General features: G+C 43.9%; 2 protein-coding genes across 2 annotated transcripts; both read left to right on the top strand.

Annotated features, from left to right (window-relative positions):
• Positions 1 to 69: 69 nt before the first annotated feature.
• LOC124650146 (pyridoxine/pyridoxamine 5'-phosphate oxidase 1, chloroplastic) lies at positions 70 to 8,288 on the top strand. The gene is made up of 13 exons (XM_047189704.1): positions 70 to 463; positions 568 to 606; positions 1,078 to 1,245; positions 1,337 to 1,442; positions 2,067 to 2,230; positions 2,337 to 2,579; positions 2,664 to 2,752; positions 2,868 to 2,918; positions 3,006 to 3,096; positions 5,266 to 5,370; positions 5,472 to 5,542; positions 7,603 to 7,698; positions 7,835 to 8,288. Exons 1-13 carry the CDS (start codon positions 89 to 91, stop codon positions 7,899 to 7,901), a joined length of 1,665 nt encoding a protein of 554 aa, XP_047045660.1. The 5' UTR covers positions 70 to 88; the 3' UTR covers positions 7,902 to 8,288.
• A 12,054-nt stretch (positions 8,289 to 20,342) lies between these two features.
• Positions 20,343 to 22,575, top strand: LOC124650145 (ras-related protein Rab11D-like). Its single transcript, XM_047189703.1, has 2 exons — positions 20,343 to 20,658; positions 21,835 to 22,575. Exons 1-2 carry the CDS (start codon positions 20,447 to 20,449, stop codon positions 22,271 to 22,273), a joined length of 651 nt encoding a protein of 216 aa, XP_047045659.1. The 5' UTR covers positions 20,343 to 20,446; the 3' UTR covers positions 22,274 to 22,575.
• Positions 22,576 to 22,885: the final 310 nt, after the last annotated feature.

Below are 22,885 nucleotides of genomic sequence, written 5' to 3'. Positions count from 1 at the left end.
AGTACTGTACTGTACTGGTAGTCTACTGGCGTAGTCGCAAACTCGCAACCCAGTTACCCAGCCAGCTGCCCGCCACCGCCAGCGGGGGATGCTGACCGCCGCGTCCAGAATCTGCGGCAAATCCGGCCTCGCCACCACCACCACCCGTGCTATGCCATTTTTCCTCTCCACCTTCCCCGCACCCACCGCCGCCGCCGCTCCCTCTGCCACTCCTACGGCCCAAAACCCTAGCCCACACCGCCGCCCCCCTCCCCCGCCCCGCCGCGCCCTTGCCTTCTTCGCCGCCGCCGCCGCCGCGCGGTTAGCTGCCCTGTCACCCTCGCGCACGCGGGCCATGGCGTCGCTGGCGACGTCGACGGCGGCCGCGGCCGCTACGGAGGTGACGCACCTCTCGCAGCGCGACGCTGCGGAGATCGACGAGCAGCTCATGGGGCCCCTCGGCTTCAGCGTCGACCAGCTCATGGTAACTGAACGGGAACCACCCCCGCGCCCCTTCCATCTACCGCTAGTGGTTTGGTTCTCGCACTGATCGCTTCATTTGATTTGGGCGTGCGTGCGCGCGTGCAGGAGCTCGCGGGGCTGAGCGTAGCGGAAGCCGTTGCGGAGGTATATTGCAGCTAATACTCACTTGCTACTATGTTTCTTAAGATGCTATTAAATGCTTCAAAAGAAAAAAGAAAGGTTAAGTCCGTGGAGCTGGAGCTGCCATGGAACTTGCTGTCATGGTTGTTGACGTGCTAATTTTTATTGAGCAGGCTAGTTATCCGAACAAATTTGACCGTTTAGACTATGCAGCAGTAGCTTGCTGTTGTTGTGGTATGATGGATAAATATCCCATTAAAGGACTCGTGATGAGATTGCTACTATGGTCTCTTCATACTTGTGAACTCCCACTAACTAGTCGAAAAAATGGGGATCTGATCATCACACATACTAGAAGAGTGTATTAACATAGTCTCTATGAGCTGGCATCCATGTCGATGAGCCTGTTTGTCTTTTCGGTTCCCTTTTGTGCACCAATTCTTAGTTCGAGATACTTTCGGTTTTCTGATATATTTTTGTGTGTGATCAATACAGGTTTATAAGTTGAGTGAACATAAAAGGGTTCTTATCATCTGTGGTCCAGGAAACAACGGTGGTGATGGTCTCGTTGCTGCTCGTCATCTTTATCATTTCGGATACAAACCATTTGTTTGTTATCCAAAACGTACAGCCAAACCTCTGTATTCTGGCCTTGTTACTCAGGTATTCTCTGGCGGGCTCCGCAGCTTTCTTGGTGTGCCATATTCTACCTATTTTTCCCAACATTATTATTATAACCATCTTTACCTTCTAGCTTGAATCACTGGGTATCCCGTTCGTGCCTGTTGAAGATCTATTTAACAACTTACCAGGCCAGTTTGACATTGTTATTGATGCAATGTTTGGCTTCTCATTTCATGGTATGTGGATTTTGATAATATATTATCTTTTTGTGATGTTCTGAATCCTGATATATGTTCACTGATTGAATGTAAAGCTTGGCCCAGATATTTTTTCACTCATCTGTCTCCCTTGCTCTGTTCCATGTGAATATTCTGTGCCATATGATTTGTTAAGTACTTCATATGGTCTCATTGAAACAATGTTGTTGTTATCCATCCTTTAGCAGGAATTGTGGAACTGATCAATGTATACAACCAGAATTAATTTATGCATTATCTTGTTGAAACAATGGCTGAGCTCCCTGCTTTAAAAACAATGATTTTCAAGATGATAAATGAGTAGTTTCCTTTTTGGAATAACTTGTGTTTGATCAAACTGACATAGACTATGATTATTAAGTCAATACATGAGATTACTCCCCCCTCTCCTTGATCCCTGTATCATGGTATTTTGAAATATAGGTATATAGAATGGTGCTGGGAGCAAGTGGCTTAGTTTAACGCAGAACCTTTTAAAATCATCAATGATATGTAACCTTATAGAATGGTGCCGGGAGTGAACTGAATTGAATCGAAATAACAGGCTCTGGTGTTGTTTTTCTGACTGATACAAATTATATTTTCACGTAAACTACTTTTCAGGAACACCCCGACCACCCTTTGATGATCTTGTCCAAATGCTTGTTTCTCTGAGTGCTAATGATGATTTAGCGAAAAGGCCGCCAATCGTTTCTGTTGATATTCCTTCTGGGTGGCATGTAGAAGAGGGAGATGTCAATGGAGGAGGAATTAAGCCTGATATGCTGGTTAGTATCTATTTAGAAGATTTTTGGATGAATTCATGCATCAACCTTTGAGGTAGCCGTTTAACCATTGAAACTTCCAGTTCTTAAGTTATTGCGGAATGTGTAGGTATCACTGACTGCACCAAAGCTCTGTGCGAAAAAATTTACTGGCCCACACCATTTTCTCGGGGGTAGATTTGTTCCGCCTCCTATTTCGAGCAAATATGGGCTCGAACTTCCTCCATATCCTGGCACCTCAATGTGTGTGAGAATTGGAAAAGCACCATCAGTTGACATTTCATCACTGAGGGAAAATTATATTTCCCCAGAACTTCTTGAGAATGAAGTGATCCCTGATCCATTTGATCAGGTATGATTAACTTGAAGCAATTCTGGAAATAGTGAGCTTATTTATCAATAATGATTTCTTCGGATGACTGTCTCTTTGCTGCAGTTCCGTAAATGGTTTGATGAAGCAGTTACTGCTAACCTGCGAGAACCAAATGCCATGGCTTTAACAACTGTCAGTAAATCAGGAAAACCGTATGATTCTTTCTGCCTTGATGTTCTTTTCAGCTTTAGGAACGGTTTGCTTTTGTTTATGTTTTTTTTTTTTGTTTATGTTAGATAATAGTCTTTGTTGTTAATTTGTTGGCAGTTCTTCAAGAATGGTTCTTCTAAAAGGTTTTGATAAGCATGGCTTCGTTTGGTAAGCTAAAAATCACCGTTTTAATCTGTGATCCGTTCCGGTGATCCCTACATTTTTTTCCCTCATGCTTTCATGGTATCTGTGCAGGTACACAAATTATGATAGCCAAAAGGCACATGATTTGTCAGAAAATTCAAATGCTGCACTTCTTTTCTACTGGAATGAGATGAACCGCCAGGTGATTTTACCAAGCGCGAACACTAGTGATTATACGATCATTTTGTTTCCTTCAGCAGCAAGAGGGTGAACAAATAATATTATTGCCTGCAGTAGCAAGAGGGTGAATGATCTTTTGAATAACTAACACAATACAAATTCTCACACTAATAGTCTAACACAATCTTAGTCCTTTTTCAAAACAACCACTATGTTTGGTGTCAGATATGTGAAATAGGGTCCCAGCTCTTCAGCATGAACTGGTTTTGTTGTGCTTATTTGTATAATAGTCTGTTAAGCAATCTCATCTGATATACCAGCTGGCTCCTTTCAAACCCTACAGTCTTCATTGTTCTGTCATGTATTTGGTAATTACTATTGGCTAGGTCTCATTGTCACGTTACAGTTATGAGTAAATGAATAATAAGCATTGATGCATCAGGTGTATTCATTTAATAAGGAGTAACGTAATATGGTATAAACTCATGCGGTATAGTTGAGGTGATATCCCCAGAGGTACAACTTGGCGTGTGGGCCCATTTTAGTCCATCAAAAGCTGTAAACAATGAACTAGTCCACAAACTTGGCTCACGGTTTCATCTTGGTCCAAACTGAGCCACTCAGGCCAATCTCACCTACATGCCGTGCTAGCGTGGCAAGTGATGCACGTGAAACCGAAACGTCAGGGCGCCATGCACCTTTTGCAATTAGGACTCCCATTTTTTCTCACCGCGTTTCCAGTCCTTCCACCTCTTGTCTCTTCTCTGAGTTGTTTGTGGCCATTTTGCGGATGATTTGGATGCAGTAACCGTAACCCTTGATGGAGATGGAAACGCGTCGTCGAAGGTATGGCGATCAAGGGACACAATACTGTCAGATGTTGCCCTAATCTCACAGATCCTTATAAGTTTTGGTGCGGTTTTGATAGGGTTTGGGGGGCGATGATCTGACAGATTTTTCGTGACTGTGTATCCATTTTTCGCCGAGAATGATGGTTCTTTAAGCCTCACAAGACCATAAATCTGTTCTGTGTGATAAATTTATGGTTTGCATCACTGTTGGAGACCTTTGCCGATAGAATATGTCCAAGTATGTTCATATGAATGAAGGAAAATGAGCTTTGTTCTGCGCAGTAAGTTATATGGTCATGTTACCCTTTTCTGATCATGACCAATGTTATGGAAGTACAATTGCAATACTTGTTGTTTGACCTTCATTCTTTTGTGCTAAAACATTGAAAGTTCTTTGGTAGAAGACACTAGGGCCAGGATACTAGAGGGCTGTTGCCCAGCAGAGACTTGCTAACGTAGCATTTTTGGTCTATGGCCAATTATTGGTGCTGCCATCTGGTCTTGGATTGCGTCTGGAAAGCCAATCGAATGCTTGCAATCATGTAGGTCAGAGGATGGTTTTAGGGGAATATTTATAGGATGATTAGAGAATAAAATGAAATCTATGAAGATGAAGGGAATAGAGAGGGGCCTTTTGATGCGATTTGTGGAAAGGTTATGGGGTTATATGCCAAATTACAGGGCTAGCCAAGGTGTGGCAAACTCCTCTGCACTATACGGCACTAACCATGGTAGCATGCCACGTGGGTGCGACCAGAGCCTGACGTGGCACTTTTTGGACCAAAATGAAACTGTGAGCCAAGTATGTGGACTAATCCATTGCATTTTTTCAACTTGATGGACTAATATGAACCGCACGCCAAGTTGTTGTACTATCAGCACAATTAGTTTTGTCTTTCGTTTTGAAACTAGGCATCAGATTTACCAAATAAAACTTCTGTTTAGTACTACTAAATTGACTTGAAACAACCTTATAATTAACTTATCAATGTTAGGTAATCAACTTGGAAAGAAAATTTAGTCAAGAGCACTAAAAAGATAAACTGGAAATGGTCTGCGAGTTGAAATATGTCTTCAACGCAAATAAAGAATAGTTTTATATTGGGTAATTTCAGTTTAGTATTTGTATACCACTCATTTTCCGTTTTTTAAACCAAATGTCCCACTGCATAGTTGAATACATATTTACCACATATTTCTGTAAATCCAGTTGGATGTTCAATTCATTACTCCATTATTTTGAACGCTCCCATGCAACACATGTATTTGAACTGACAAATAGACTAGCACATACTGAGACCTCCTGTTGGCTGACGATGCTGACCTTTATTGTCGCACAGGTTAGAGTAGAAGGGTTGGTTCAGAAGGTTTCAGAAGAAGAGTCTGAAAAGTATTTCCACAGCCGCCCACGTGGAAGTCAGCTTGGTGCCATAGTTAGCAAGCAGGTATTGCCGATCTAGTTTTAGTCACATGTCTGTTTTTAGCACTAAAAATATGAAATGGATGAAACAGGAAAATAAATAGATATTAACTTTGCTATTTCTAGAGCACTGTAATTTCTGGAAGGGACGTTCTTCAACAGGCGTACAAGGAATTGGAACAAAAATATTCGGATGGGTGAGTCAACATGCCTACCGCTCCATTGCATGTTATACTTTTCTTGTTTCGAGTAATTCACCATAAGCTGCTTTGTGCCCAAGCAGTGTATTTCTGTTTTACCACACCAAGTTCATTTGGTGGTCATTCGTTCACTTTCAGCTCAGCCCTGATAAGTGGGCTGGACAAACCCGTGTGAGACGTTTTGATTTACTTAGACAGTAATTATTGCTATTCCTGTGATTTTGTCAATTATTAGGTGCAAGTTTTCATGTTTTCCTGTCCTTGTGTGTTTGTATTCATGCCTAAATCAGAAGCATATCGACATGTTTCTGATTCTATCTGCTTGGGAACAAATGTGACTTCAACGTACTTGCCAATTATTCCTCGTTGTATCTTGCATCCTGCCCGATATCTACTTCTGTCATCATTCCTCGTTGTATCTTTTTCATCCGCCTCTCTTCACGTTGCTGCTACATTGTCGTTACCGGAGCCGTGAGGAGGCTGCACCCCCTTCCAGCGAACTCGTCATAGCCAGAACTACATGGAAGTCACGTCCCTGCCAGCGAGCTTTCTGTCGCCGGCACCGCTTGGAGGGTGTACTCCCTACCGGAGGGCTCACTTGTTCAAAATTGACAAACGAACAATATAAAAGTGTACTAATCGAACATAACTTGAGCAAACCATATTCCAGCCTATTTATTGTGATTCCATGAAGTAGCATGGGCATCTTGCTAGTGATTGTAATGGTAGCACCACTTTGAAAGATTCAGACAGAGCAACCCAGCAGCCATAAACCTAGTTTCACATATAGCAGCCAAAGACCATGAATCTTTCAAAGTGGTGCTACCGTTACAATCACTAGCAAGATGCCCACGCTACTTCATGGAACCACAATAAATAGGCTGGAATATGGTTTGCTGAAGTTATGTTCGATTAATACGCTTTGATATTGTCAGTTTATCAATTTTGAATGTGAGCGTTTGGTTCCATTGCTTAGATGGGCCATAGCTGAGCTAGCCAGCTAACCCAGCTCGGCTTAGCAAAGTCTGCCTTACGTTTGGCTGGGCTGTTTACTTTTGCTGGCAATTGCAAGCGGGCTAGTCATTTGGATGGATTGTTATGATTGCTTTTGGAGGCAAGCCAACACATCAACTCAACGGAAAGTGAGGATCATGGGACATTTTTTGCGCGTGTAGTCGTTCGCCGTCAGAAGCGAGCCGAATCGGCTCTCCCCTCGTGGCGAGGTTTTCCTAGCCCCGTGAGGCTAGTTAGCCCTCAAAAGCAAGATATTTTTTGCATTACCAAACGCATATCCTAGCCTGGCAAGGTTATAACTGTTTTAGCCTAGGATCCAAACGTACCTATAGGAGCTGTTTAGTTCTCGGCCAGAATTTGGCAGGCCTAAGTTTGGCAAGTGTGGCAGCCACAAAAGTGTGGATGAGAAATTGAGCCATAATTTTACTCTATGACCGGTGGGCCATATGGATAGTAAAGTGTGCCAAGAACAACACATACCAAACTGCCAAAATTTGGCTTGGCAAAGTGAGGCTGCGAACCAAACCCATAATATGCACATCATTTGTCCTGTCCATACAATATTATGCAAAGTATGCAGTGTAATGATCCTTCTCCATTAGAGCTTCAGTACATTGTGGTTACTCTCTACCTCTTATCTCTGGAGCACGGGAAATGGATTCATCTACTCTCTGTTCTACCTCCTGTGAGGGATATGGATATTGTACCGTTTCACCAGATTATGTATGTTTAGTCTGTAGAGTACTCCCTCCGGTTGGATTTAATCGACGCGTGTGCTGCAAGGAAATGGCTTACGTACGTATATAGCTGGTGTCGATTAAATATCATCAGAGGTAGTACAACTCAAAGGCTCCAGATCCATTATCTCGGTATTTGCTGGAATATATTACCTATGGCCTTGCATTAGATGTCTCTACGGCAGATGGCATGGTACTCTGAGCTGCTGAGCTGTAACAATCTTTAGATAGCTGCTTCATGTTAGCTGCAAAATCTGAATCCGAGTATGTTGTTTAAACCTCGTTTGTTGTTTCCTGTTTCTGCAGTAGCTTCATCCCAAAACCTGATTACTGGGGTGGCTACCGGTTGACACCAAATCTTTTTGAGTTCTGGCAAGGCCAACAGTCTCGTCTGCATGACCGGTATGTTTTTCACCTCTTCTATTTTTTTAGCTATTTTAATTTTGTTAACCCATTTTGAATCTGTCAAAAACCCTTGTTTGAATATTCTTGAACAAGGCAGTGTAGTTTTGAACACATGATACTTTGGTATAAGCAGGCTGCAGTATTCACAGCGAGAAGTAGATGGGAGCACAGTATGGCACATCGAGAGGTTATCCCCTTGATCAGTAACCCCCTTAAAGCTCTTGGTAAGTAAAAGGACCGTCTTATCACCAGCGCTCGAATCTTATTCAGCTGCAAGGACCATCTCATGATTAGGGCCCGTGTTTGAGTTCCTGGAGCTCCATTTTGCACTTGGTTTTTCGTTGGAGCACAAGGATGGATGAGGAATGGAGGTGATCGGATTTTGTTATAAATGACATTCATTTGACCATACAGCAGAATCTTGGGATATAAATTCCATTTTTTACGTATTTGGTGTGTCAGTATGTCATACTTTAGATGGTTCTGTTGGACATGGTGGGTGAATTACGATAGCTCTGTATACTGTATAGATGGACTGATCTTATGTTCTGAGTTGAGTTTCTATTTGGCATGAAGCAAATAAATAACGATAATGCTTCACACACGACAATTCGTGTCCAATGTGTGTACGATACTCCTTTCTCCTAGCGCTAATTACTTCTCTTCCCAATGCACAAGTTCAACTCAGGCCCAAATCGCAGTACTGCCGAGCCTAGTAAAAATACTCTTGGCTCCGAAACATACGCTTATACTAACAGCATCTCCACCGGCGGCCCCGATATCAGTCCCGATAGTTTTTTGGGGCCGATAGCGAAAATAGCCTCCTGCGTGGAAACCCAAGCAGCGAAGACGGCGGCGACTGTGTAATATACCAGGTATTGGGGTTACAAAAATAGAGGAAACAGATGTGTGCATTGCATTCATGCATAGAAAATCTGGGGAATTTTCGCGCTTTTGTTTAAAACTGTCAAAGTGATCGAGATTTCTCTTGCATCGCTGGAATTGAGTTAGTCATCGATGTGAGTGCGACAAATTTCGACATGACCTTTGTGAATTCATGTGTTTTTGGGAGAACCAATTTGAATTCAATCAAATATGGATAATATGAATTCAAATAGAAATTGAATTGAATTTGAATTCCAAACTACAACAAGAAATACAATGTGTAAAAGTAAACACATTTGATAATTCCAAAAGAATAAGTAATTTAAACTTTACTACAAATATTATTACCAATTATTTACAAGTCACATAAATATAAATAGAGAATGATTAAAAAAGGAAAATAAAAGAAGACCTAAATCTAAATCTTCTCGATCTTCCAATCTTCTTATTCTTTATATGCAAAACAAACAACAAAGAAAAAAAAGGAAATTGTTGGGTGAATATTAAAATGTTGCCATCATCCATGATGAGGCATTTTAATGTTGGAATCTAGCTAATGGGAGTCAAGAACTAATCTTGATCCCCAAATAGTGATTAGAGGGAGGAATATTTTTCTTAGGCAATAACAGGGACAAATAGAATACACTTGGATCAGGAGAGGCAACACTGATCACGAGACAAACATGAGTAATTGAAGGCAACAAAGGACTAGAGGCAGCACCAAATCTAATTTATCCTTAGGCAACAATATTATTTCCCTCTAATCTAGCAAGAATCCTCTAAAAGCCCACAAGGTTATTTATTTGAATCAGTATTGACATGGAGAAGTCAATATGATTCTAGTCCATATATTAGAAGCCACTTGCTAATTAAGCAAAGTCTTAATTAACATAATAGTCACACTTGATCCGACCCGGAGGAATGGAACCTGGGTGCGCGCGCACCCATTTACGAAAAGTTTAAAAAAATGTTATTTAAAAGTTTCCAAAAAATGTGAAGTAAAATTTTGCATGTAGATATTATGTTGATACTTACTCGTGTGTGTTTTTACGGAAAAATATCATTGTGTGTGGCCTGCATAAAAATGACAAAATGTCCAAATGAGAATAGTGAACAGGAATTGTACTATTCACAGGAATAGGAATTTGCATTTTGTCATTTTTGTGTAGCTCACACACAATGGTATTTTTCCGTGAAAACACACATGAGTAAGTATCAACATAATATCTACATGCAAAATTTTACTTCACATTTTTTGGAAACTTTTAAATAGCATTTTTTTGAACTTTTCGTAAATGGGTGCGCGCGCACCCATCCATTCACCATTTCCGCACTTGATCTTATTAAGCTCACATATATTATACACTTGGCAGTACCAAAAATAAAAGGCAGCACTAGATAAGCACAAGCCAACCGTATGCCTTGCACTATGAGGCAAAGAAGATCAGGTTGGATACACACAGGCAGCACAGTCACTAGAAACAGGACACACACAGGCAGCACAGTCACTGCATGCACATCATGTGCTGTCACTTCCCCAGCAAACCCCAGCACTACAAAAGCAAAGCAGTAGCCAACCGCATCACACTTTGCTCACATTCACCTTAGTCACCAGCAGCCCAGCTAGCCATCGTTTGCACTAGCAAAAATCCACTCAAATATCAAGAACAACATCAATAGATCCTCTTGCCAGCCTTGTGCATGATCTACCAGCAAGATCACATCCACCGTCATAAACAAACACCACCGATGATTTCTTAGAAGAAATAGGAAACAAATCAAGAATCTAGGAGGAGCAGGCTGACCACAAGAAGAAGATCAAACCACTACCAGAAGATCAAACTTCTTTACAACAGCAGGTTAAATGAGCAATCACTTTAATAAAGCATCAGTTCACTGGCATATCTATTCCAGATCATCTTTGCACCTGGATATAAGTATAAGCATTTACAGTAGCTTGTTTGGGGTAGTTTTTTGTTTTACATCATATGATCATAGCTATGATCAAAGCCTATCTAAATCACTACACAAATACCTGCAGTACCAAATCATGCTAAGCATATTGTTACTCCATGCACACTCTTATGAGGCACCACAGAGGAACATAGATCTAGCAGATGGCACAGACATTTATGCAAGTGAAATAAATAGGAATCAAGCATAAACTATAAAGTCATCAGTTCCGTTGTGAGATAGATTTTTCCCTCAGTTTGGCATAGAGATGCTATGCAAATTCATCACAGAGAATTTTAAAGACCACCAACAGTAACTGTTCTTATCTAAAAATCGATGCCTCAGCCTTTGCATCATTGGCCAGGCTAAGATATCAAGAAAAGAACTGCTCTTATCAGTTTAATAATCCAACTAATACATCTGAGAAAGAACTGGACATAATCACCTTGCACCATCAACACATAATCATAAGCCCCGACCATGTATGCACATGATCTACAGATTCCATAACAGCCAAGCCACTAGAGATGCATATAAGCTCACAAGTAAAACTAGTCCAGTAAAATGTCCAAGCATCTACTTAGTACCAGCATCCGCCGATATTTATTCCAACCCATGAAAACAATAAGATGATCAAGGAATCATCTCAATCCAGTAATAAGAGCATTATAAGCATACCCATAAGCTCACAAGAAACCATCAAGTAAACCATCCAGTGGTAGCCACAGTACTTATGTTTTGATGTTTACACTTAAATAAAGCACCACTCTGCCCCAACAATCTCAAGCCAAGGCTTGTGCATTTATAAACAGGCTATAACTAAAATCCTTGGATCGTCAGTCTAACACATACTCAAATTTTGTCAGTAATAGCAACGTCGGGACAATTATATCTAGTAGGTAACTAGTCAGAGGAACCACAAGCGGTTTGATACCAAGTTAAAGCCTACAACCAACATATATGTAACTTAATCTTAAGCCAACAAATTTGAATTCCTATGTAAGCTATTCCAAAGTTCAATAATGAAGTTAACTGTACTTAACTTCAGTTTCGACAGTAATAGCAAAACTACAAAGCACACATGCCATGTATGATAGAACCATCCGACTCGAGACATCACATAATGCAGCAAACCAGCAACATCTCACAGTATTCTCTTTAGTAGATGTATCTGTTCATCCGTTAGAGTATCTATTCACACATACAACAGCAGCTAGAGTCTAGCAATGATTCATTCCTTTAGCACAACCACATCAGGAGTGCTTAATCATCACACCTGTTCATACCTACCTACATATCCAGGAAACCACCATACCACTAGTTTGCATAAACGCCATGATTCCATCTCATGTATCAGAACACACCAACCATGAAAATAGCAAGGTGATTAGGAGACCATTAGTGCAACTACGGTCACATAGAATCCCAACCTGTAGACAAGTCATCGACACATCACCATACGGGAGTAGGGGAGAACTGGGATTATACCGGGAGGAGGCAGCGTAGTAAAAACAACACTAAGTGGTCGAGGTTGTCGACGAGGTCGACCAGGAGCTCGGGGGAGGTCGTCGAGGAGGTGCAGACCGAGCCACGGGAACGCGCCAGCGCCCGCATCGGCCAGACGAACCACAACTGGGGTCCCGTGTCCGCACGCGTGTAGGCACTATGGGCGTCATGGCGGCGCGAGTAGGTGGGGAAGGTCGTTGGAGCCACGCCGACAGCCGACGCTGTCAGAAGAGGCCGCCGGCGGCTGAGCTAAGACAGGGGTTAGGGTTAGCCGCGGGAGCTCGCAAGGGTGCGGGTGGGCGCATCGCCAGGTGGTGGTCGCAAGCGAGAAGGGGAATCGAGAGGGGGTCGCGTTCATGTTCCAGATAGGGGAATGAGAGACATGAGGCCGTGAGGGGATCAAGTATCCTGGGCTCGTACGTATACGTGTACGTGTGCGTAACCGAACCAGGTGTGCGTGTGTGCTACTAGGCCCATTGAACTCTAATCAAACTGATAATCCATTAGATTGTACGTATCGTTTAATTAGCCCATTTTGCTCCAGCTAAGTTAACTAGTCTATTTTTAGTACCATATAAAAAAAATAAACTTTTGAAATACAAACATATATTAAACAACAAATATAAGTTGATTTCTAAATTCCAAAAATACCATAGTCAAGCTATAAATTAGTATTAAAACTTTGAACCAAGTCAACCATTAAATTAAAGCCATATAGAATTTTCGTTCAATTTTCATAATTTATATTTAAATTTCTTTGTTAATCGTATTAAGTTGAATTCTTAAAAAAAATAGAAATACTATTTCAAACTTAATCATGTAATAAATATTGTGAAAATAATTTAAACATGATAAATAAGAGTGTTTATTTTAATTCATAAAAATCTATTAATTCCATAAAACTCAAGCATAAAGGTTAACTATTCTTAAATCATATTCTAGTTCCAAATTACATTTGTAAGGAATATTTTACTTAAAAAATATAAATTAAATCTAGGATACTTTTGATATTCTTATACCTTAAAAATAAGTTATTAAACCTAAATATGATATGGATTGATATAACATAACTATTAACAACAATAATTGCAACCATGTGTGGTAATGGCAATTTACTTGATTTATTTTTAATGATCATGCTCAACTTAGGTATACACAAGTACTAAAAAGATCTTCAATGGTTACTTTCATATGTTATCTCTAATAACCTCTTAGGGATTAATTGAGAATAATAGTAAACCCTATAATCAATTAACTCTTATTTGAAATATTTACTATTCATCAAGAATTATATTTTCCAAAAGTTATTCTTTTAAAGTATATGATAAGTAATCATTAACCATGTCATATAGTACTAAAACTAACCACTATTGATTACATGTTAGGATTATACCAAATATTATTGTGGTGTGCTAGTAATGTTATTATTGTGATTTATTACATTGGTTGTTTATGATACCAAGTTAATCAAAACCTTAATAAGAACCTTGCTTGCGAACCATCTCTAAAAGTGCAACACACCCTAAAGAAATCCTTACAACTCACTAATCCTAAATCATCGGGGTTAGGTCACGCTTAAAGCGATTGCATCTCATACTTATGCATTATTGCATCCTTGCCAATCTTTTAAACATCGTCCTTACCGGACGATGATGCTATTTCAGAATCTGGAGTTATTGCGTATCGAAGACCTTGCCTGCATAATCTTGCAGTCAAGAAAGCCAAGTTCATCACTTGCTCATGTCATTTGAGTATCTTTATCAAATTACTTGCAAAGTACTATGATTATCACTATTGCATAAAAACCAAAACCACTATTTTCATAACTATGAATATGACTATGTGGTGGGCAATGGAACCATGGATTGTGTTGATATGGTGGAGGTTCCATTGCAAGGGTTTATATCCATCTAGGATTAAACAACAAATGTCGTCCAGTGATTCTTGTGCCGTAATACCCGTGTTAACCATAAGATGCGGAGTGGGACGGAATAGTCAATTGTATTTCCACCTCTTGTACATCAACGGATGCGCTTTACCGTAGACCCTTGATCCAAGAGAGGACAAGTGGTACCCTTGATCCAAGAGAGGACAAGTGGCAGGGTGGGGGTCCCGATGAAGTCCCCACGGTTATTGCGGTCTATGATGGGTTGCAGCTGCCGGCGAAGGAGTTCATGGTAGAGACCTGAACTGTTGTCGTGGTCGGGGGCCGTCCTTAATTGGTATAAGAGCACCGGCGAGGACCCATGGTCGGAGTTTGCAGCAAAGGGTGGGTGTATGAGGTAGCGGAGGAATATGATTGGCTATGACCTTATACCGGGCCTCACACCAAAGGAAGTGTGAACGGGTAACGTGCTTGGGTTGGCACCAAGGTTAAGATCTCTTATGGGTAAAGCAACACACCTCTGCAGAGTGTAATGAATCGTGACTCTGTCACTCCCTGTTCCGGGATTTGGAACTGCGAACGCTGCCGGAAAGGAACTCCATGAAGTTCTAGTAAACCGGTGAAGGCTGACGGACATAGTTCTTCTGAATAAAAGCAACCTTTTGAAGAAATGGTTATCAAAACCTGCATTGGTATTAGACTTTCTGGTCTAATGCTGTAGCTAGCGCATTAAACACGTCTTTCCTATAATGAACTTGTTGAGTACGCTCGTACTCATCCCACTCTTAAATCCCCTGCTTAGATATGGAGGCCATGGAGGATCTCCAGTTCAACTCGAAGACCGAGGAGACAACAACTACTTCAAGGGACAGAAATCTGCCGGAAGAGTCATATACCACATCCACCATGGAGAAAACCTAGATTAAGAAGTAGAAGGGAACTAGCTTCCTAAACCTAGCTCCTATTTAGGTAGAATCTATTCATAGCCTCTCGTAGCTAGTTAAATACTCTACAAATAGAGTTCGTGTTAGGATTAGACTACGAGTCGTTCTCCCGGAGTTTATTTGCAGTTTTACCTCATTGTAAAGTAGGAGGTCATGCCGATCTTCACGTAACGTAGTCCGTATGTAATTCTATAGACATGCCTTGGACCCGCATATGTTTCTGTTGTACCACTCTGAGCGATATAATACTAGTGGAACGGTGTTTCATTGGTGTTATATCAGACTTGCATACTACACCATGCAGTGGTATGCCGGGTCACCACAGACTGGCCACGCGACATCCACCTACCTTATCCACGCGCCTTCAATGTGCGTCCGCCGCCTTCCTTAAAACCCCACCGGCGTGCACTTCTCTTCATCCTCGCCTTCCAACCCTAGCCGCCGTCGTCCAACCGCCGCACAAACCTCCCACGCACCCACCGACGATGGCGCACACCGACGTGGCCGGCGGCAGCGGCGACGGCGTCCTCCACTCGTTGCAGCTCATCCTCGACGAGGCCGATGTACTGTACTGGCACCGTGTCCCCGTGCCAGTACACCCGATGTACTATACTGGCAGGACCGCGGACGCGAGCCCTCGCGAGGGAACGGTGGAGCCTGATGACGCCGTCGGAGAGGAACTTGCCGGACAACGCGGTCAACAGCCCGGCCTAGCAGCAGCGTTTCGAAGATGAGCGCGCCGTTGAGCTCGCGCGGGCGGCCGACCGCTCCCTGGGCCGCTTCAACACCGTCGGCCGCCATGCCTGGTGGTACGACCGCGACGTCCGCACCACGCTGCGCCAGTACAGCTTCCGCCAGCGCGCTCGTGGCGACAAGCCACACGACCCGCTGTAATTCCTGCAGGCGGCGTTCATGGCGCCGGCAGCGCCGACTCCGCAGAGGGCGCCGGAAAGGACCGCGGCGTCCGGAAGCTCGCGCACCGGATCGTCGTCAGCCGTCGCCCGCACGCGCTCGGCCGCGCCTCCTTCCGGAGGCGTCGTCATCCGCGATGGAGCGAGGCGCGCGTCCTCTGCTCCGGCCCGTCGGACGACGGGGTCCGGCCACCGCCGTTGCCTCGCCACCACTTCTGCTGGTGAAGAAGAAACAATGGTGGGAGATGGAGGCGGAGGCGCAGGCGGCCCTCCGTGACAACGATAACCCGGAGGAGTTCCTGGGCCAGAACTTCATCGTCGGCCGCTCCGTCGACAAGGACTACCGGCAGATCGCGATGGACCCACGGCAGGCGGCGGTGTGGTCCGCCAGGGACCACGGCGCCAACTTCGTCGACCTCGCCTGACCATCGGAGCTGCCGGCGCCAAAGGAGGAGAAGGCTGACGAGGACGACAGCTGGTCCTTCGGGCCATCCAGCGACGACGGTGACGACATGGACTTCAGCGGCTTCGACTCACGGCAACGCTAGATGTTTGTTTTACTTTGTTTGTTTAAATTCGTGTTACTTTTGTATAAATTTCGTTCGAATTTCGTATAAATATCGTTTTAAAAATGTGACTTTAACTTTCAAATCCTATCGAGGTCGGCGTATGGGGGCGCTGGTGTGGGAGCAGCATCCCCAAATAGAGCATGCTCTGTCGGCGCCTCCATACGGCAGTGCCTACGCCTATTTTGGGGCTGCCGGTGTCATTTGCATATTTTGTATTTTAAGTACTTTTAAATAACATTTTTTCAAATTTTAAATAAACCCTAAACCTACTTTTCACTACTAGCTATTTCTAGAAAGCCTACACTATTTGAGATATGTTTACACGCGTGTCAGTCAGTGGACCAGGTCGTTCCTTCCCGATCCCAAGTCAAAGACCAAAGCCAAACCGCTCGTTGCCCGCGTGTGGTAAGTTTGATCGTACAGAAATCGGACGGAATTTGTTGTGTGTATAGCAGTACTCAATAAATAAAGATGTGTGCGACTGGCGTTAGCTAGTGCGGCTGTTGTGTTTGTTGATGCATTTATTGATTTAAATGCGACAGATTATATAATTATGATATTCTGCCGATCAAAAGTTCTTTCACATGTCACCTAATGTGAGCCCTGAGCACGCGTGTCATCGCTTCTCATGGTGGGTCAGTGGGTGCAAGCAGAGCAGCCGTAACAGGCACGCTGTGATGAATGATGATGGTGCAGTACTGCAGTTTGTCTGCCTTCACGTGTCAGTTGCCTCGCTGTGTTGCTCATCACGAGTGATCCATTCACCACTCTCTCCGTGCTCCACGGCCGTCCAACTAGTACCATCATGTTTTCTGCTTAATTAACCATGTTGACAAAAGGAAAAATACAGGCTAAATATTATTGTGAAAACAAGATTATCATCTTCTACCTTATTGCTAAACGCATCCGGGGGTAAATTAGACTGTACATGTGCGCAGCCCCCCCCCCCCCACACCCCAAAAAAAAACTCAAATCTCGTTGCTGCTCAACTTTCAATCATGACCAGTTTGCCATGTATCGTTAACTTCTTAGAGCATCCCCACTCGTTTGGGCTCCCCACGCCTAAATCCGGCGAAATTTAGCGCCGGATGGATGTAGTTTTTGGCCTGGGGAGGCCCATTTTTCCAGCCGCGAGCCCATGGACGCGCACCCACCGCGTGCATAGCGACGGTGCGATCACCGGGAAGGGCAATCGTCGGAGTTCCCTCGCCGCATTGAACCGTCGCGAAGTGGACTGGAGAGCCGAAACGACTCGTCGGGAACGGTCGAAGTGGCCTCGATGCGAGAACCGCCGTAATGGAGCACGAACTCCGCGGAAGAGCAACCGGCGCTCTCTTTCGTCGAGAGACCTACATAAACGGTTTTCGACGGGCCGAGCCATTCATCCGTTCTCTCGTCACCATCCTCCGTCAACCATGAGCGATATCTCTTGGCCATCGGACACCGACAAGCGAGGGGAAGCCGCCCGGATGGCGCCATTGGTGGGATCCGGTTGCATCGTCCGGCGAGCGACGATTCCCCCCGCCGGCCGGCGAGGACGAGTTTGACGACGAGGAGGAGGACGAAGAGGCCGTGGAGCAGGCCGAGGAAGAGGCCGAGGAAGAGGAGGAGGAGCGAGGAGCGGGAGGAGGAGCGAGGAGGAGGAGGACGAAGAGGCCGATGAGGACGACGACGAGGAGGACTCAACTTCCTCCGACGAGGAGGTGACGAGCCGGAAGCGTCGCCGCGACGACGATGAGGCGGGGCCTTCTAAGAAGAAGAAGAAGTAGTTTAGTTTTAAAGTTTTTATATGTAATTTCTATGTTTATTCGAATTATATTCGAAATATATATATAATCTATCTATGTTGCACCACTTGAGAGTTCAAAGCTTTCGTTCGACGAGGGTATTGCCGTAGATCGGGAAGACGAGGGTTTTGCCGTAGATCGGGAAGACGAGGGTTTTGCCGTAGATCGGAGGCCATTGTCGCCGACAAGTTGGGTCCACGCCCGCTTTTCACTCGTCCGGAGTCCCCGAGCGCTCCCCGGGGGGCCGGGGATGGCGTGGGATCGCCGGATGGATTTAGGCCCAAATCCGGACGAAAACGAGGAACCGGGGGCGCGACTGGGCCGAATTACGCCGTCCGGATGGAAAAAACGCTCGCCGGGGGCCTGTTCGGGGGGACGAGTGGAGATGCTCTTAGCTACTAGTGCACCCAATCTTAAACAACACTATGGCAACTTGGCCAACAATGTTCGACGAATTGAGAGGGGAAATTGATTTTTTTATATAATTGAGAGAGGAAACTGATATTACTTGACCAGCAGACCATGCATAGTCGTCCAAACGTAAATATGTACTAGTATTTGCTGCCCTTGTTGTACTTGTTGCCCTTGTGGCAACCAACCGTTGGTACGGCGGTTGGAAACAGATCGGATATGTATCAGATAGTGCCTTCACATATGATTTATACATTTTTAAACAAATACAAATATAGCTTTTGTCAAATACGAATGCATATAAAATGTTACTCTAATACAAATGCAGATAATATCTATTTCTTTTTGTGAATGACTGCCAATATGTATTTTCAACTCGGAATGGATACAAAAATAACAAAGTAATAGACTCATGTCTTAAAATTAGTCAACGATAGTACGCTAGAGAGATGCAAGTACTGATATAGTACACAACAGTTTCAAGGTCTATCACAGAATGAAATCCTCTCTTTACAAGCCCTATAAAAAACAATTGACGAATTTGTTATACTGTTTAGGTTGGTTAACTAGCATTATTGATTTCCACACTAAGGGCTTTCTTTGGATTACAAGAATGCAAAACACACGAATAGAGAAAAAAAGCACGGGAATTTGACAGAATTGCAGGTAGAAAATAAAAGATTGCAAAAAAGAGAAAACATAGTAGCAATAGTTATTTGCATGAAACACGGGAAAAACACGGGAAAAGTACATCAATCCTACACGAATGAGTGTAAAAAAATCTTAGGGTGGATTTTTTTTTGAACGGGAAGAGGGTCTAGAAAGACCCCGATGGTACATTCATATCATCGTCGGTGGAGCAAAATTTACAAGAAGGACCCCAAAATAAAATAAAATTACAACATGTCCCTTAATTTTTTTGCACTGGAGACCTTAAACCAAAAATTAGAATAGCAATCAGGTCCCGGTCTTGTTCTAGCTGCTTCTCCACTGAATCCATGATGATGCATCCAAGCACGATCAATAATTGCTCCACCACTGGGATGCGGCCACTTGGTGTAAGCAGCGAGAGCGCACCACCTTGGAACAAGAGAATCTCCAAAATGGCATCAATACCTTTAGGAAGAATACCTTATACCAATTTGCCGGCGACCAGGGGAGGGAAGCCACACAACCATTATATCCAGCCGCCGATATCTCGTCCCATAAGATGCAGTTTCCACGCCTTCTCGTTGCCAAACTACAACTACTATGCACAACCCTAACTCCGGTGTCTCTCGTAGTCCAACTCCGGCCGATTATTTCTACATCTTAGATCGGCCTAGCCTCCACTCGAGGACTCTGAAGTTACTGTAGCGGGACGAGAGGGGTCAACGAGAAGGATCCGAATAACATCCTTTTTTAGTTGGAATTAAGATGCAGGAATACAATTCCTAGAGATTTTAGAGACGTGATTCCTTTGATCCAAAGAACATTACTTATTTGTTCTTGTTCAAGCAAAACTCATAGCAATCTTTCATGTTTTATAGTTCTACCGACGCATATTTATAGGCACCGGTGGAGGTGGAGATGCTCTTAGTAAAAAAATCCTATGAACATCTCAAAAAAAAAAAAAATCCTATGAATTGGATTTCACCAAAAATAAATCCTTCAATCGTACGGGCACTACCGTGTGGCGTCGGCGAGGAAAGAAAGTGGCCCACCTGAGCAGAGCACGCCGCCTACCAACCCGACCCGCTTTCCCCCTGGTCTTCCCCGTTTCCTTCGCTACACTCGAACCAAAAACCCAAACTCCCCCACGCACGCTCCATTCACACGCACTTCCGCCTCCTCCCTCGCTCACTCCTCCGCCCGCCACCACCACCGCCGCCGCCGTTCCGCAAGAGCGACGCCCATGGCGGGAGGGGAGAAGGTAGACTACGTGTTCAAGGTGGTGCTGATCGGGGACTCGGCCGTCGGCAAGTCGCAGATCCTGGCGCGGTTCGCGCGCAACGAGTTCAGCCTCGACTCCAAGGCCACCATCGGGGTCGAGTTCCAGACGCGCACGCTCGTCATCGACCACAAGTCCGTCAAGGCCCAGATCTGGGACACCGCCGGCCAGGAGAGGCAAGCCCTCTCACCGCTCCCCTCTCCGATTCTGTCATATCTACTCCCCCAGATCTGCTCGCGGCCGTCGCATTCGCAATTTCCCGGAGATTTCTAGGTGTTTTTTTATTCGGCGGTTTGTTTGATGGCAGGTAGTGTGCACTGTTAGCTCTCGTTTTTATGGTTCAAGCAAGTCGGGAATTGCGTAGATTTCATTTTTTTTCCTTACGTTAGATCGCTATACATTGCTGGTGAGCCTATGTTGCGTACCACGGACGTCATTTAGTTTCATGCAGTCTTCTTGGTCATCATACGTGCACTTAAGCGTACGGGCAGACTACTAGTCAAGTAGTGGATCTCTGCCCCCCGGTTGTTGAAATGGCCGATTTAGCTTGGGGTGTACCCTACTGAATGTATGCGTAGTTTGGTGCCGACAGGAGATCTGCCACACGATGCTTGAGATTCAAGTCAGGCTGCTAATTGTACTAAATACTCCTTTGATGTTACTCCTCTTTTTTTTTTTGCGAAAACCTTTGAAATTGCTCTTGATACTACTAATTCTTGTGTGAATTTCTATAATGGGACAGTTCTCTTGAAAACTTTGGTGCTTGGTTTCTTGTGTACATAGCTCTAATGTTTTTACTGTTTTCACCAAATTACAGAATGTGTTGGTTCCTTTACATGTGTTTATACTTACCTTCCTCGTTATGGCATTCAGTTTCCAGCTTATCATACAAATTTATGTGCCACTCATATCTTAATCAGTGCAGAAGCAGTTACTTGTAAAATTTCTGTATGTTGATTAATTTTCTGAGACAATTGGCTGCTAGTAACAATTTCTTGAGATGTTTGCATAAGCTTTCCAGCTCTAGGCTATTCTGAGAACGGATAACTACTTGCTATATTTTGTTCAAATGTTTCTCAATTCTCACAAGCTTTCCTGCAGTTATTCTCTAATACCATGCCATCTGCTTCTTAAGTTTTATAATCTGTATGAATCGCAACCGCAGCCATTATTGTTAGTGCTGCTTCTGCTGCTTTTCCCATCTTATTCAAACGGGTGATCTGTATTGCAAATATTTGTGTTCCACACTATAGTTTGCATTCTGTAACTCTTATGAATTTGGATGCTGTATCTTTAGAAAGCACGAATTATACTTGTTCTTAATTGTGAAACTGTGGGCTCTGCCACTGCAGGTATAGGGCTGTCACAAGTGCATACTACAGAGGCGCGCTGGGCGCTTTGCTAGTCTATGATATCACCAAGCGCCAAAGCTTTGACCACATACCTCGCTGGCTGGAGGAACTCCGTGGGCATGCAGACAAGAACATTGTCATCATGCTGGTTGGCAACAAGAGTGACCTAGAAGACGAGCGTGCTGTCAGCACCGAGGATGCCAAGGAGTTTGCGGAGAAGGAGAACCTCTTCTTCCTTGAGACATCCGCGATGCAGGCCACCAATGTCGAGAATTCCTTCCAGACTGTCCTGTCAGAGATCTTCAAGATCCACAGCAAGAAGAACATCGCGGCTGACCCAAAGGTTAATGGGGCCGCCCCATCGCTGGCAGGCAAGAAAGTCCTTGTCCCAGGCCCTGCGCAGGAGATTCCAAAGAGCAAGTGCTGCAGTTCCATGTAACCGATTTGGCTTGTTTGTGTTTTTGAGAATATTCACGTGGTCTGGATATAGATCCCTACTGAGATAGTCTTAGGTTTCGAGAATTGGTTGATTTGGTGAGACGTTGATGTCATAGCTACATTTGTCACTTATCATGACTGTGACAATGAGGTTAGCGAGTGAGCAGATGAGTTCATAGTTCTGAGCTGTGGAGTCGATTACCTGTAGCTGTGTTTTAACGATTGTTCTATGACACCTCGAAGCCTTTATGTAATATCATTCATATTATATCAACCCGTTGCTATTGTTTAGGCTTTTCTGTATCGATAATCTGAAGTCAGGTGAGACGGTCTTGTTGTGGATTTGCTGAGCAATGCTAAACCACCATTTACCTCTCGATCATACTACTCATGGATCAAAGTTTGGCTTCAGGGACAAGCAAGTATTGGTAGTTACTGATGGACTATTAATTCCACACGGCTCATTGTACTGTCGCAAAACACAAGTTTTTTTGCAATATTTGCTTTGGCACTAAACCATTCAAGAAGAAGCATCGAGGTAACAGAGCTAAGACTGAAGGCTTTGGAGTCCAGGTACATCTCGGCCTGCTTTACCGCTGTTGGTTGGACTTTC

This window comes from Lolium rigidum, chromosome 4 (genome assembly GCF_022539505.1).
Source record: "Lolium rigidum isolate FL_2022 chromosome 4, APGP_CSIRO_Lrig_0.1, whole genome shotgun sequence".
Lineage (NCBI taxonomy): Eukaryota > Viridiplantae > Streptophyta > Magnoliopsida > Poales > Poaceae > Lolium > Lolium rigidum.
The sequence above is the reverse complement of the archived record's forward strand: the minus strand, read 5'-3'. Positions and strand labels throughout refer to the sequence as shown.